The sequence below is a fragment of the Paramacrobiotus metropolitanus genome, unplaced genomic scaffold, assembly GCF_019649055.1.
Source record: "Paramacrobiotus metropolitanus isolate TYO unplaced genomic scaffold, Prichtersi_v1.0 Parri_scaffold0000001, whole genome shotgun sequence".
NCBI lineage: Eukaryota > Metazoa > Tardigrada > Eutardigrada > Parachela > Macrobiotidae > Paramacrobiotus > Paramacrobiotus metropolitanus.
In genome coordinates, this window is record NW_026570221.1 from 368,770 (window position 1) to 384,393 (window position 15,624).

A 15,624-nucleotide genomic window follows, 5' to 3' on the forward strand; every position below is an offset into this window, starting at 1 on the left:
TCGGAGAAAAAAGAAAGGGAAGTACAATGTCAACGAGGAGCTCGTCAAATACTGCAAACAGGATGTTAACACTCTACGCGTCTGCTCTCAAGAATTCCGAAAGTTGTTCATGGGTATTTCAGGCGGGCTTTGCCCATTTACTTCCGCGCTAACAATTGCGGGTATATGCCATTTTTTCTGGCGCGCACGGATATTGGAAAAAAACCTTATTGCTATTGTAAAAAACCCTAGTCAGCGCATGCAATCAGTCAAATGTGGTAAATGGTTGTGCTACATTGAAATGACGGAAGGCAAAGCACTTGCAAGGGAAAAGAAGATTGGAAAATTTTACGTGGACGGCTATGACGAAGAAGCGGAAATTATTTACGAATTCTATGGCGACTTCTGGCACGGCAATCCCGCAACCACGAAACGCACATTTGTAAATCCTCATCTCAAGCAAACGATGGAGGATTTGCATGCGGCAACCGTCCAACGGGAAATTGCCCTTGAGCAAATGGGATACTCTGTTATTAAAATTTGGGAAAGCGAGTACGATCAGAAATTGGTAGACGATGAGGATTTTCGTGAAACAATAAAAGATATTCATGTTCACGCACCTCTTCAACCCCGCGATGCTCTATATGGCGGCCGGACCAACGGGACACGGTTGCATTATAAATGCGAGCCCGGAGAACAAATACGGTACAACTAGTTAAGTAAAGATTATAATTTCAATTTTAATGAGAAGTGTTTTTTTTAGGTTTGCCGATGTCATTTCGGAATATCCCTTTGTGAATTCGCGGAAAAGATATCCAGTTGGCCCACACGTGCGAATTACTGCGGACTTTGATCCAAACTTGGAAAATTATTTTGGACTATTTTACCTGACCATTCTACCGCCCAAAAGTCTATGGTTACCTGTTCTACCTTACCGTACCGAAAAATTAACTTTTCCGCTATGCCGGCTATGTGCTGAAACGCAGCAAAATTCTAGCTGTCAGCACACAGACGCCGAAAGATCACTTACGGGCGTCTGGTGCTCTGTGGAAATCATTAAGGCACTATCCTTGGGATATACGGTGGTAAAAGTCTACGAAATTTGGCATTTTCCGAGTTCTCGCGAAGGTTTATTTAAAGAGTACATCCAGCATTTCTTGAAATTAAAAACGGAAGCCAGCGGTTGGCCCTCTAATGTTAAAACAGAAGAAGAGAAAAAGCAGTATATGGAAGAATTTTTACTTCGAGAAGGTGCATCTATTGACGCCGAGAAAGTGGAAAAAACCTGGGGCTTCGCGCCCTTGCAAAGTTATTTTTAAACAAGTATGTCTTCTGTTTCATTAGGTATACATTAGCTGAAATTGCTTAACGTTTCTATTCTCTTTGTAGTTTTTGGGGCCGACTCGGGATGCGCGAGGATAGATTGTCTACACAGTTCATTTCCGAGCCCAAAGATTTTTACGAACTTTTATTAAATGATGCGTTGGAAATTCACAATATCGAATTCTTCAGTGACACCGTTATTCAAGTTGCGTACAAGTCCAAGGAAGACTTTATTCCAGTTAACCCAAAGACTAATGTTATCCTTGCGGCGTAAGTGTAAATTAAATATAATAAATATGTTCTTTTTAAAAATATTTATTGGTTGGATGATTTAGGTTCACGACGGCCCATGCCCGCCTTCACTTATACAATTATATGTCTCAAGTTGGACGTAACCTGATATATTTTGATACTGATTCCTTAATGTGGATTCATCGGCAAGGAGATCCTGAAGTTCCATTGGGAAACTACATGGGGGACTTGACAAACGAATTAAATGATGGTGAATTCATCACAGAGGTCACCGTCTGCGCTCCTAAATCTTATGCTTATGTGACGAACAAAGGAAAGCATGTCTGCAAAGTTAAAGGTTTTACACTCAATCGAACTATCAAGAAAACACTTAATTTAAATACTTTCACTTCACTCTGGACGACCCTGGACCTCAAGTGTACCCCTTACGGTATTCTTCCGTGATACGGCGTAATAAACGGACCCTTGAAATTGATGCTGTGGACCAGGTAAAGCGCTTTAAGCTTACCTATGATAAACGAAGGATACTGCCGGACTTGACGACGCTCCCGTTCGGGTACGTCGACGAAAATAACGTTCCTGTTTGATTTTTATCAAGCTCTTGCTGCTGCTGCTGTTGTTGTTGCTGTATTGTCGCTATTGCGATAGGCAGAATAATATCGCCTACTAGAATTATTATCACCAGGATAATTATACAAGCCGCAGCAAGCGCTGTGAGAGCTGGCTTGTGTTTTCTTTGCTGCTCCATTTTTGCAAATAACTCTGGCACGACATCACTGGCGGTTCTGCTGACTGATGACTTAAATAGTATCGATGTCTTTGAACTATTGAATAATTTTGATTTTACTGTATTTTTATTTTGCTTACACTTAAAATAAAATAAAGATAAACAGATGCAAGACTTGGTTGATTTGGTTGTACAGCAGATTGAATATTATTCAGTAGCAGTATATACGTGATAAATTTTGAAAACCGAAATTGATTATCATGAAAAGTAAAAATTATGCTATAGAAAAATGTTTTTGCTTCACTGAATATTTTTACGAAATCAGCTTACTCTGTTGGTCCCATTTTCCGCTTTGACCTTTGCTCCTGCTCAGCCATATAGACTTGCGTTGTGATGCTAGCACAGTCGTAATGTCAGCCTGCAAATGGTTACACTGATATTTACAGCAGATATAACTGATCAATTGCTATAATACATTAAAATTATAATAAATTATTCAAATAGTTGACAAACGATTATTTAAGGTGAATTTTACTTTGGCGCTTGATATAGCCGCAGTCCGTTGTAATTGTGGTAAATTATCTGCAATTAAGACAGTTTAATGATACTAAAAATAAAATGCGGTAAACTAAAGGTATAGCATTAATTCGGATGTAACAATATTAATATTATGCTAGGAACACAGAATAATTTGGTTCCGAATATTAAATTGTACCGTCGTAGACGTTCACGCAATGCTGTGTGTGTGGTCAGATGGTGTTCCTAATAGTATCGCTATCCCGCATGTAATAACCTGTAAATAATTAATTTCAGTCATTAATTGCATTCGGACTCATAAAGTACCTATAATATAATGTTCAATAATAATTAACAAGTCTTATAGTATGAAACAGAGAGCAAAAGATTAAAAGTTGATTTTTAGGCAGAAAGAAAAATTTCGTCTAGATCAGTGTTGAAAATTTTCCGATAGAGCCAGGGCAAACTTTACAAGTCCCGAAACTGTTTACTGGATTACAAAATCCTAATTCTGCACAAGTACAACAAAACAGAAAGTATTTAGTGTAAGCCTTCGGAGTATTAGGTAAAAAAAGTTAATTAGTACATAGTAATTAGACATAGAACTTACGGTGGAGTTCGTGCGGAAAAAATGTGTGTAGTGCCACCAGGAACTTTTTCTGGCCACAGACGTACACGCACACACGCTAAACAGACGCCTAAAAGGAAGAAACGATATCACAATGGAACGGCCAGCTAGATCACAAACATCACCATTATACTTCATTCACAAGCATATACAACTCATATTTGTACGTACCTGTTAAATTTTCTAACGTTTAAGCGTAAAATTAGAGATATTGTATTTTAGGGAGAATCGCAATCGAAAACGTATGCATTCCAATGCGATTGTTCAACAGAAAGTGATGGAACATCACGTTCCATCGTGTTGACAGTTAAAGATTTTTCTAACCTCATAAGTCTGTGCTAGTGAGAATGAATTCAGTCAGTCATCTCCAGTCTGCAACTTCAAGATTTCCAACAACATGGCCAGCCAGCAAAGCAACGAGATTTCATCCACCATTCCGGAGGACAGCGATCTTCCAGAAGAAATCCGCAGATTGAATCTGGATGCGGACACCATCGCGTTTTTGCGTCGTAGCGCTCAGCAGGCAAATTGTAAGTCGTGTTTATAAATTTTCTTAGCTTTTAGGTAATTAAATCATTTTTTAGTGCCTTTGGCATTTTTTGCCTCTAAAATTACGCCCCAGATGCATGAAGAAATGAAACAGGCGGCCAAATGGAAGGCCGACTTGGACGACGATCTTTACCATAAAAAGCAGTTTTGACAATATCCAGTGTTTTTGGCTTTGCCAAATTAAACTAGATATATGAAATAGGATGGCAAAGTAATTTTTAGTAATTTGTTACTTGAAAACTGTATACTTGGTGATTCTGTGGCAATTCTTTTAATACGAAGGTAATTAACTAAATAAAATTCTCAGACGATAATCGGGCGCAGTGTGGCTTTGTAACGCATATAGGTAGCGGTACAAACAGGGGCGTTATAGGTAACAGTACAACCAGGGGCTGCGCAGCGAGGGGGGCGGGGGTGAGGGGGGGGAACCGAGGGAATGGCAGGAAGCTGGGCTGCGGAGGGCGCGGGGTTGTGACGGACGCAGAGCTGTAGCGGATGCGGGGCTGTGACAGATGCGGGGCTGTAATGGACGCGGGGCTGAGAAATTTGCGGGCCACAACAACGGACGATGGGGAATAACGACAAAAGCAGAGACGACGGGGTACCCGAGGAGGATTTTGGGATAGGCCACGCTGAATGCGACGGTAGACGGGGGGAAAGACGGAAGACGTTGGACTGGCGGACTCACAGGTAAGCCTAGTGCAGACTAATAAATGATTTTGCTTAATTCAGCATTTTTTTCTGTACTTTTCCCCCGTATTTTTCTGTATTCTTTATTCTGACGGCAGTCTGTATGGCACTAAGAATTTCACAGAAATCTGCTCAATTTTCTTGGTTTAATTTTTAATTTACTTGTATTCGATTCCTTTCTATATCGGCCCCGCGAGTTGGTTGATTGACTGGGCCATCCGAGGAATTTCCCGATGGACAATTAGGATGATGGCTTTGATCAGTATGGGAAAACGGAGGATGACTTGGAGGCCGCGCTGTTCAACATTCAGAATGCTCCCTTCCAAATGCGTGTCACCGATCGACTGGGTTTTCATTCCCACAGCCGGAGTACTCGATTTTCCGACGGTGCGGACAATGTACTGGATGTCACTGTGGGCCGCCAGCGGAATGGAGGATCGGTGCGCTTTGGTGATGATGCTGGCAGTAGTTTTGTACAGCCAGCGCCCACAGGTGCGAAGTGTTTTACCAAGGATTACGCGTCATACAAATATTTTACGAATCGCCCTGCTTATTTAATATTTGCTGTTTAGCATTGAGGCACCAATTTCTAGAAGTACTTACTTAAATGATTTAATAATTTATTTGTGCTGCTTCTTTGTAATCAATAGATTGCAGTTGCCATTAAAAGCGAAATTATCATCAGTTTCAGTGCAGTTTTCTTCTGTTTTTATTCTCGTTTTATCGGTTAAGCATACGAATACTGCATTGATTACAGTTCACAGAAAGTTTTAATATTTGCATATACTCTGGCCGATGAACTGTAACATTGGTGCTTATTCTATATTTTGTTTTGTTTTTGTAACTTTTTTTATTTTGTTTTCTGTTGTGTCACGACTGAGGCCGTTATTGTGCTGCGGCGTTAGGGATTTACAGTTTAAACAATCCAATAAAATTAATGGGAGAAAAAATGTTGAAGTTGCTTAATATCATCTACAAGTGTAATACCTATAATTTGCAATAATAATACAGCAGTTCTGCTTTAAAAATGGTCGTTTATTTCGTGCACGTTGTTTGCACCGTGTGCGCCATCCAGTTTTCCTAAGTTGGCTGTCGAACCGTTCTTACCTACGACTGCGATGCCGACACGTTGCTTCGATCATTTATTTGCCTAGATGCATTGAAATGCTGATTTTAAACGTGCCGAACTATATCGTAGCCGGAAATCAAAGTTGACATAACACTGATAGCAGTTCTCATGCGTGCTTCTTCTGCTTGACAGATCTTCGTCATAAAATCAATGCCCAACATAAACCGGACGATCTGCGTAGCCATCTGAACCACATGCCCCATGAGAATGCAAAAGTTTCGCTGGAGGATACCGCGACGGCGGTGCGCCGGGTGAATGCCGACATCGCCAACGCACCACTGCTAGATGAGCCAACAAACAGCCACGGCTTTCGTCCCATTAAAAATAACGTGGCGTTCCCGGATGAGGAGCGTCACATTCGGATACAGGACAATCCAGATTCCCCGGCTAGTATCAACATGGGGGAAGGCGGCGAAGCAGACGATTAAGTTGACCATGATCAACCGGCTGGGACCTGTACCCAACGCTTCCACGTCCAACGCACCGAGCAGTCCTCCCGCTCCGTGAGGATGGAAGCGACACGCTGCAAAATCGCCCGAAGCCGTTGGTTTTGCGCCAGTTTTACGGCCGCCCGCCGAATTTATTTGTTTATAATTTGTTTGTATTTTTTTTATTTTTTTATATTATTATGACGTCAATAACTGCAGTCAGGAAGTCCAGTGGATAACTGGAATACAAAATCGCTTTGCGGGACGCCCTTTACTACTGTGGCTCAATCTGTACCAAGTTCGGAATTAACCGTCTCTGTCTCGTTGCGGACCAAATTCCGCAACGAGCGCAACAGCGCTAACATGTATGCTACACTGGGCTGCTGCGACGCCGCAACACGTTTCAACGGGCCGCAACCGGTGCCAGCATGTGTGCTGGACTGGGCTGCTGCAACGCCGCAATAGCCGCAACACGGCTTATAAGCCGCAACACGCAGCAACGGGCCGCAACCAGTGCCAGCATGTGTGCTGGACTGGGCTGCTGCAACGCCGCAACAGCCGCAACACGGCTTATAAGCCGCAACACGCAGCAACGGGCCGCAACCAGTGCCAGCATGTGTGCTGGACAGGGCTGCTGCAACGCCGCAACAGCCGCAACACGGCTTATAAGCCGCAACACGCAGCAACGGGCCGCAACCAGTGCCAGCATGTGTGCTGGACTGGGCTGCTGCAACGCCGCAACAGCCGCAAGATGTTGCTACGGGCCTGAGAACGGCCTAAAAGGCGCGACTCAGCAACGGCGCGCTATACTGTTTTGCTTCGTTGGACCGTTACTGAAAATTTTCATGTTTTTCAACTGATACTTATAGTTATAGCCTCTATCAGTTTTTTATAAATACACCCATAGCTGTATTTTCTTCTTTTTGTCATGCGTAGTTTTTGTTATGACATTTAGGCAGGTGAAGTATGTTCGCAGATATTGAGCAACGTGAAATTTGGACATTCTGAAACGAAAGCGTAACGCAGATTTTGGCATAACAAACTGGTTGGTCCACAAAAAGCATTTTGCATATGTTATGAGTCAGAATCTAAGTTTGCGGTAGAACTTAAATTGTAGTGAATAATGTACGTTTTATTAAAGGAAATGGCCAGGTACATGACGCTGAATTCGGGTAGACCCAAAACAATTTTCAATCTCCCGAACTCCCAAAGGCTTTTATGAATCGGTTTATTGCATTCCCTAGTAAACTGATTTGTATACAATGATGCGAAAAACGTTTAAGCGTACACCATTCGTTTGGTGAATAAAGTATAAAATATTTTATTAATTTTTACCTATTTTTCAATATGCACGATGCACGTCAACGAGCACCACTCAGTTTATACTTTCTTTTCGATTATACAATCAGATAAAGAATTTGTTCTATTTGTCAAATTGACATAAGAAGTGACTGTGCACAAAAATATAATCGAAGGTTTTTTAAAAACAAAAAAGGCAACAAAGTCAAATTATGGAGTGGTCTTTTTTGCGCAGATTCGCACATTGGCCTAAAGATCGTTTTGGCCCGAAATGAGGCTTGCGTTAAGTTCTTCGTATTTTTAAACATATATTCGAAATTTTAAAGTCTGCTTTAGAATGGAGAAAAGTGACAGAATTCCGGTTCCGTGTCAAAACGATCTTCATGCTTACTGCACCATTGTGCAAAATGTGAAGGAGATCGGTCGTTAATGAAACCTTTTTTACACCTTCTTGCGTTTAAACATTTTGTAATTTTTTTGCACATATAACTCCCGGCCAGAAAGGCCGGTTTTGCGCGCCCCAACTGGTTTTTACGCCAATGCATACTACCTATTTGGCTACACGTTGTCATAAAACAAGGCAACCAGGGTTAGGGAATGCGGGAAAATAAATGTTTTCGTGCATGTACCCGAATTTCGCACCATTTACCAAGTCACTTCTCTTTAGTAAAACCCTAGGTTTTCTGTTTGCACGAGGAGACTGTGAAGATTTCATGCTCAGGCTAGTTGGTACAAAGCGGACATAAATTAAATTTCCAGCCTGCGAAGGCCAGCACCAAATGGCAGCCAGCAATGGCATCATGGTGGTTAAATGCGGTGACGCAGCGTAACTTTGAAATAAACGTCCGTAACGGAAAGGATTTAGAAATTGCAGTACCGTTGGCAATATTTTTAATGCGTCGGGCCACCAGAAACCGCAGCGCAGCGATATGCTTCGTCCATGACGTCGCAGCGATCGGCAGAGTCGCAGAAATTTAAATTCGGACCGAATTCAAAAGAGTCGGACCCGCAAAAACACGGCAGCAAGCAATAATTTTGTAGCGGTTAAATGCACGGACGCAACAGCGCTATTTCGTTACGATTTTCTGTAGCGAAAAGAAGCCTTAAGCAGTAGTACCGATGTGTATCCACGCTTCATCGCGGCATCTAACGACGACGTAATAGACCTGGGATGCGATCACATCATAGCGATCAGTTGCTTGACGTCATTGTTATACTTCCGTAACGCACTTCCGTAAAACGGCCGTAACGAGCTTTCGTCACGGACTTAAATCAACCAGTACCTTTGGCTTGAACAAAGAGGACCTTCGCTTCGCTCCCGTCGACTATTACTTCGAGTATTTTTAAATCCTTATCTCTTCACGATGCGGTAACACTATCTTTGATGAACTACATAGTACTATTGATAAGCCGGTCTCACGGTACGATAAATGTTAATTTTCGAATACCCTTTTCTAGGTACTTCACGCACACCATGGCAAATTTACCCTTGTGTGCCTTGTAGGAGGAATCTGAATCGGTATTTGTGGGTGATACCGCAGACTCTCGACCCACACTGATTGTGGTTTTATGGAATCATCGTACTAAGTTAGGGCGGCACACTGACGATATGGTAACCAGTAACCACTAACCGCCATTTTGCAGACGGAAAACTTGCCAACGACGCTTTGCTGACCGGAAAAATTTTACCGACAATTCGTTGAGCGCTGACGTTGTGCTGACAACATCCTAATGACCGGCAAAACAGTTTCCCAATGCCCAATAAAAACCCTTTAATCTTAAAAGACTTAATAAAACATAGGAAAACATAGATAGCATAAGGAACACAAGAAAAACCTAACAAAATCAGTAAAATTAACGAATGCAGGACTAGGACTAAAAACGAAATATCCTAATCAATGTCATAACTCTATAAAAACATGAGCACCTACGAAAGCACTAAGAATTATAAGAAATCCAGTTAATGCACCCAGGTAGCTCAGAAACCCTGATACCTAGCCGATAAGCAGGTGGGCGGCCAACAAAAGAGTGTCTGGAAAAAGTCGAGCAGCGAAATTGCAGAAAAGCGAATTGTCGGTTAGCAGTCTGTTGGTTAGCAAGTCGCGGCATCTAACAACATGTCGTACATCATATTGTCGGAAAGCAAAACGAATATTAGTAAGTAAAGTAACTTGTAATCCGAGCTACACGAAACACTAAAGCTAGCCAGTGTCATCGTCAGTTCGTTATCGGACATCTACTTGGTGACATGACGGCTGCATGAACTATTTTTATCGGTGCTGAAGATATCACAAATATACATTTCATTATTTCTCCAGCTGCGATTGTAATTAAAGCCTATGTACAGAAGTTCATCTGCTTCTGGGCTAGGTCCTGCTTGAGCCATTGCAGCCGTAAACTGTAAAGCAAGAAAAATTTAAGAACGTTTTGGCAAACATACACTGATTTTAATCTGCGTTCAAAAATTTGTGAACAAGGCGATTAGCAGGTCTTGTTGCAAATTACAGAAATCACTTATTACAAACGCCACAAAAAAAAATTAGCAACAACGCAATGAGATTAAGCCAACCAATCAAGAGCTAACTGCAATCTTTCCAGTACTCCAATTTCAGGAGGACTGTTTCTATCCAGTGCTGGCTACTGTATGTGCCTGCGAATCGAAATGTGGCTGCTTCTCCTTAAAAGTGCGCATGGTTCCTCCAACAGGCCGGTTATTGTCCGCTAAACAGTTCGAGAGATAATCGTTTCGACGCACTGCCATCCGGTGAATAAAAAAAACTGCCTGCTTTTATTCATTGCATGTAATTGCTTCTTGTACTTGGCCAGCCAAGAAAACGTCTGCTCGGCAGCCATGGTATTTCGTTCAGTGGTAGTAGGATGTCTCGCAGAGTACATATTGGGGTGGTATTTTTCTTTGCACTTAGGATCCTTGTGGTTTTGAATGTGCAACCCATCAACGATTTTGGATACCCGACTCCACAGTTGATCGAAAGGCTCGGGAAAGGGCAAAGGTTCGCCAGCAGCCTTCAGTCGGTTAAGTTGACAGATGTTGTCATAACATACGAAGATGTTTCCCCACTTTTCCGGCGCAACTTCTCTCGTACAGTGCGCTGGCGATGAAAAGTTACACTTGTCCAAGACTTTCGGCTCTGAAAAGAAACCACATGTCATTCGCAGCACTGCTTTCGTATCATCCAGCACCTATCTGTCCACTGTAATACATTAATAAATATCACAACGCCAGCACAAACAAAGCAAAGCAAGACATAACTTATAATACAAATATTCTTCCGTTGTGTCATGTTTTTCTGCATTATGTCCCAGTATTTTTTAATGGAACTGCTTTCGCTAATTAAGAGCTCTTTATGTGCAAGAGTAAGTACTTTAGTAATTCCAGTGCTGTGTTGTAGGAATGCGCAACCATGCAAATAATTGTGGTCATTTGCGCACGGAATGTACTAATGCCGAGGGAATCCAGAAATGCCGCTACAGTGCTATTTTATCTATAAACTTCTGTGAAATTTAAGTTATTTTTTTCAAAATGAATTTTTTAAAATTCTTGAAAGTCATTTTAAAATTTCAAATTTTAACATTTTAAAACACGGCTTATAAGCCGTGTTGCGGCTGTTGCGGCGTTGCAGCAGCCCAGTCCAGCACACATGCTGGCACTGGTTGCGGCCCGTTGCGTCAAATAATCTTGTTGGTGCCGCAATTTGTTGCGCAACAACAGGATCTTGGTACGGATTGAGCCAGTCCTACCAGATTTAGCCATATGTATTGCCGTAACGTCACACTCATGGCGGGCGACGGCAGCAGTACAGGTGATTATCTAGGTGCGCTACTGACATCCCCTATTATACGTAGACATTAAACCTAAAATAAATAATTAAACAGGAATAAATGTGAATATAAAATAGGTAATTATAAATATACCTAACAAATACTATTGTAAACTTTATCCAAATGTTAAACTATAATTAGGCTACGGTAAATATAATTATACTATCGCAAATAGTATCCAAATATTTAACAGCTAAATTAAGTAGAAAATCGCTCAACGCAGCGAAACAAGTAAAGTTGTCATCCCACCCAGATTTTGGAAATGAGGTGTGCTATTTAAGGTAAACGTGATGTGGGACGAATGGGAAATAAAGTTAAACTTTTTTGAAGGTTACGGTGCTTTATAGTATTCTGCGTGCGCATAAGAAATGCATCGTAATTTATGCAGTTACATAATGCAAGTGCTCTGTGTTGATCAGTTTCTAATTTACCCCTACCGCTGGTAGGTGCTCTGTGCGACGCAGACCGGGGATCCGCGACCGTCCTTGCATTACCGCGGGAAGCAGTGGTGCACCGAGGGACTGCATGGTTTGCGCTGCGAGGAGCTGTCCCGCATTGCACAGCGCTTCCTTATCATTCTGCTGCACCTCCTGCTTCGTTCACGCTTGGCATATCCAAAAAAATCATGACTGGAACTTGGAAACGAATGATGATCCCGGCACCACGTGCCTAATTACAAAATATTAGTTTGTTATTAGCTAGCAAAGATAAAGCGGATGTCCTTTCTTCGGTGGAATTGATCTTATTAATAAAAGGTGGAGGCTCCGCATACAACTTTTGTACCACCTTTTGCTCCTAGTACCACCTTTCATACCTCCTTTGGCTCCTAGAACCACCTTTTGCACACCACGTTTGACTTTGCATATCACCATAATTTTTTTAAAAGTTTTAGTAAAATAATAACTTAAATTATATGTTGCTATGATGTTTTACTAAAGAAGTTCAAGGTTATAAACGCAATAATGTTACAAGATCAAGTTACCGGTAAAAGGATCTCGCTGCAAATAAAAATGGATCGGCACTTGTAAATGTTAGTATTAAATAACGCAAGGGAGTCGACACTGAGGGTGTCGGCATTGTACCCGCTATTCACCTGCATACCTGTGTCTGTAGTAGTTATTGGACCGTTCGCATTGATGTCCAAAAGAGTTTTTCGCCTTAAAATTTGCACAGTACAGCTGACTGCCATATGAAGCCGAAACGGCAAACAGCCGCCCGGTCAATGCGGATGCGCATTGTCTCCGAGACAGTGACACAGGGAACAGGGTTTGTGTTAAGGTATATTCATACCTCGTGTGTTTGGCGAAATACGGAAATACACACGGAATCCAAAAATCTGTCTTTGGATTATAAATTCATCCGAAATATATGTCTAACATACATGTTTCTTCTAAGTTAAAGTACAGATATGCATGCGCAGAAATTTTGAAGAAAAGTTTCTGGAAACATTTCAGATGTATGTGGATGTATTTGCAGAGTATGCTCTGGACATTATTTGAACAGAGCTCTGTCGTGGCAAACCGAATATCGTACAAAGTACACAACGACTTGTACGATACTTTGTAATAATAATTCGAACGCTGATTATTATTTTATTCGCATACTTCGAAGTCTATTGAATTCTTCACAGTACTTAAGTTAAATGACAAGAAGCCAACAAAGTACAAAAACTGAAAGCGGAGACGCCGTGATGTCAACACTGCAGCTGGAACGCGTCATAAAACCAGACAGAGAGTAAAAGAAGAAAGACTTCTGTCTACACGGCATCCCCCCTCTGGATTGGACCAAATATTTGTCGCTTGAAGATTACGGCAAAGATATCAAATGTGCAATTGAATCAAACGGGATCTCTGTCAGATTTGTGTCTATTTATTCTGCTAAAAATGGTCGTAAGAACGGAATGGATTCCGACGGACAGAGGAATCCGGGTATTACGACACACGACACGCCCCCTTTAATAGTGGTCTCTCTGTTAGAGTTGAATGCATTTGTGAACTGGTATAAATTGGAGAATGTACAGTGCTAACTTGTGTCACTTGCCAGAGTAAAATTTTTGAAATTAAAATTTTAAGAAATTCTCGATCTGTGTTTTTTACGTTACCGTTTTCGCATTTATTTATCATCATGTCTGTTACACTCGATGAAGCTCGCACGTTCAATCTGAAGAAGTTGGGCCGCCTGAATCTCACAGAGGTCAAACGGCTCATCGTCGAAGTTGAAGGCGAGCAAGCGTTCGATGAAACGAAACCTGCTCTTGTCCAGCGGCTTTATGACCTGTTCCATCCGGAAGAATCTCTGGATTTGGAAGCCGATGCTGCAGCAGGTAAAGGTGACTCCCCATCTGACCTCGCTACAGCCATCGGTATTTGCGCGGCGTCTGTTTCCCAGCTGTACGACAACGGATATAACTCCATTGACGATGTCATCTTGTTGGCAAAGGTTAAGAAATTCCCCGACAACTTGGAATTCATCACGAACACCCGCGATCGCAACAAGCTTGAAGTGTTTGTTATGCCCCACGTTCCCATGTCTCCTCCCGTGACATCCGCAAGCGACAATGTGGCCCCCCGTCGGAGCCGTTCAACTACACGTACAAGCAATCACCACCAAGCAGCCTCAGACGACGAGAGTTCCGGCAGTCCAGTTAGCGCTCACCGTAAATCCAACAGCGGCTCCCGTACCTCCTCTCAGGCCCGAAATCTTCGAAGACCGCATACGCTTCCATTCGTGAAAGCAGCCCACAAGGCCGCAAAAGATGTTAAGCCGCATGAAATTTCATGCGACGAACTTTTTGCCGGCAACATCATGGCTGCATTGGATTTGGCAAGGAAGACCAACGCCTTACCAACACTGATGAGTTCCTGGAATACCAGGTCTTTTTGGCTCGCAAACGATGCATGTATGATGACGAAGCCATTGTGCAATTTGACTGCGAGTTTCGCGAAGCCGCCCAGATTGAGGAGTTTGACCTTTCTGACATTACGCATCGCGACCCCACGGCTGACGCATATTTTTCGGCGGATTCCCGTCGAACGTCGGATTTTCAAGTTTGTAACCCAAAGGTCACTTTTGGACAGGCGAAGCGCACAGCTACCGTGGAACCCCGTTTTCCGAATTACTGCTGTTTCAACTACAACGAAGGCAGACCCTGCCGGGATATCCCTTGCCGTTTTCCACACATTTGCGGTTTCTGCCGGAAGGACCATCGCGCCACGGCCTGCACCGAGCAGTCGGCAAAATGACCTCCATTCGGTATGACCTGTCGAATTCCGGGTTGGTTACCTTTGCCTGACATTTTACCGAGACGATTGTTTTCTTTAACTTTTGACCCGGATTTGCCTGCTTCGTGCTGTTACCTTTTCATGCATTATTATTCCCCCATATCCTGTGTCCGCTTCGCATTGTCCCTGCCTGCTTTTATACTACATTGCACATTTTTCAGCCTCGTTGCGTATATTCGTTACCTTCTTAAATACTTGCTAGCGTATGCTTTTGCGCTTATAGCCTTCCGTACATTGTATGGAATTTAAAATCTGCATGGATTTAGGTCAAACTGTGGAATTCCCAGTCCGACTACAAACCTCCATTTGCCTTGCCATATTCCGTGGGATGCGACAGGACTTCCTTGCACCCTGCTTTATGCATGCGGTCTGGCGACTGCATGCATCCTTAAATGCCGTATTGCGCTGGCGTGATTTCCGCCAGAGCAGTGCTTTACTTACTTTTCGTGGATCTTCTAATTTGGTATTACTTTCGCGAATGCCCAACAATGCGCGGAATCCCGCGCCTTTGGTATCGTGATAAGCTGTTTTCCTTGAATTCAAGGAATCGGCCTGCTTTATCGTTGCACATTCATCACACTTTTCGTTGCCATCATTACGCGGTATTGGATCGCCTCCAGTCATCTTTGTGTTTTTGCCTTGGGTTTGGGTATTTGGGGCCGTTTCCGGCCATGTTCGGCATATCTGCCCAAAGGAAGTAAATTCCGAGCCCACCTTTCTCGCGTGACGTGTAGGAGTAATGGAGTGGATTCCGACGGACAGAGGAATCCGGGTATTACGACACACGACACGCCCCCTTTAATAGTGGTCTCTCTGTTAGAGTTGAATGCATTTGTGAACTGGTATAAATTGGAGAATGTACAGTGCTAACTTGTGTCACTTGCCAGAGTAAAATTTTTCTTGTTTTTTTTTGTGCTTTTGCTCTGTTTGATGGCTTGGGGCCGTTTCCGGCCATGTTCGGCATATCTGCCCAAAGGAAGTAA

The 15,624-nt window shown here is 42.6% G+C and overlaps 3 protein-coding genes across 4 annotated transcripts; all 3 read left to right on the plus strand.

Annotated features, from left to right (window-relative positions):
* Positions 1-3,504: 3,504 nt before the first annotated feature.
* On the plus strand, positions 3,505-4,341 carry LOC129580948 (uncharacterized). 2 transcript variants are annotated; one of them, XM_055471723.1, is made up of 3 exons: positions 3,505-3,588; positions 3,811-3,955; positions 4,010-4,341. In XM_055471723.1, the coding sequence occupies exons 1-3, from the start codon at positions 3,520-3,522 to the stop codon at positions 4,123-4,125; spliced, it is 330 nt and encodes a 109-aa protein (XP_055327698.1). In that variant the 5' UTR covers positions 3,505-3,519; the 3' UTR covers positions 4,126-4,341. The 2 variants fall into 2 exon arrangements, 1 of the variants encoding a protein (XP_055327698.1); XR_008689407.1 differs by having other exon boundaries at positions 3,526-3,588; positions 3,648-3,955; positions 4,010-4,340.
* Positions 4,342-4,939: 598 nt separating this feature from the next.
* On the plus strand, positions 4,940-6,364 carry LOC129581160 (uncharacterized). The gene is made up of 2 exons (XM_055472079.1): positions 4,940-5,156; positions 5,926-6,364. The coding sequence occupies exons 1-2, from the start codon at positions 4,991-4,993 to the stop codon at positions 6,219-6,221; spliced, it is 462 nt and encodes a 153-aa protein (XP_055328054.1). The 5' UTR covers positions 4,940-4,990; the 3' UTR covers positions 6,222-6,364.
* A 7,180-nt stretch (positions 6,365-13,544) lies between these two features.
* LOC129581349 (uncharacterized) lies at positions 13,545-15,203 on the plus strand. Its single transcript, XM_055472356.1, has 3 exons — positions 13,545-13,683; positions 13,749-14,612; positions 14,908-15,203. The coding sequence occupies exons 1-3, from the start codon at positions 13,597-13,599 to the stop codon at positions 15,031-15,033; spliced, it is 1,077 nt and encodes a 358-aa protein (XP_055328331.1). The 5' UTR covers positions 13,545-13,596; the 3' UTR covers positions 15,034-15,203.
* Positions 15,204-15,624: the final 421 nt, after the last annotated feature.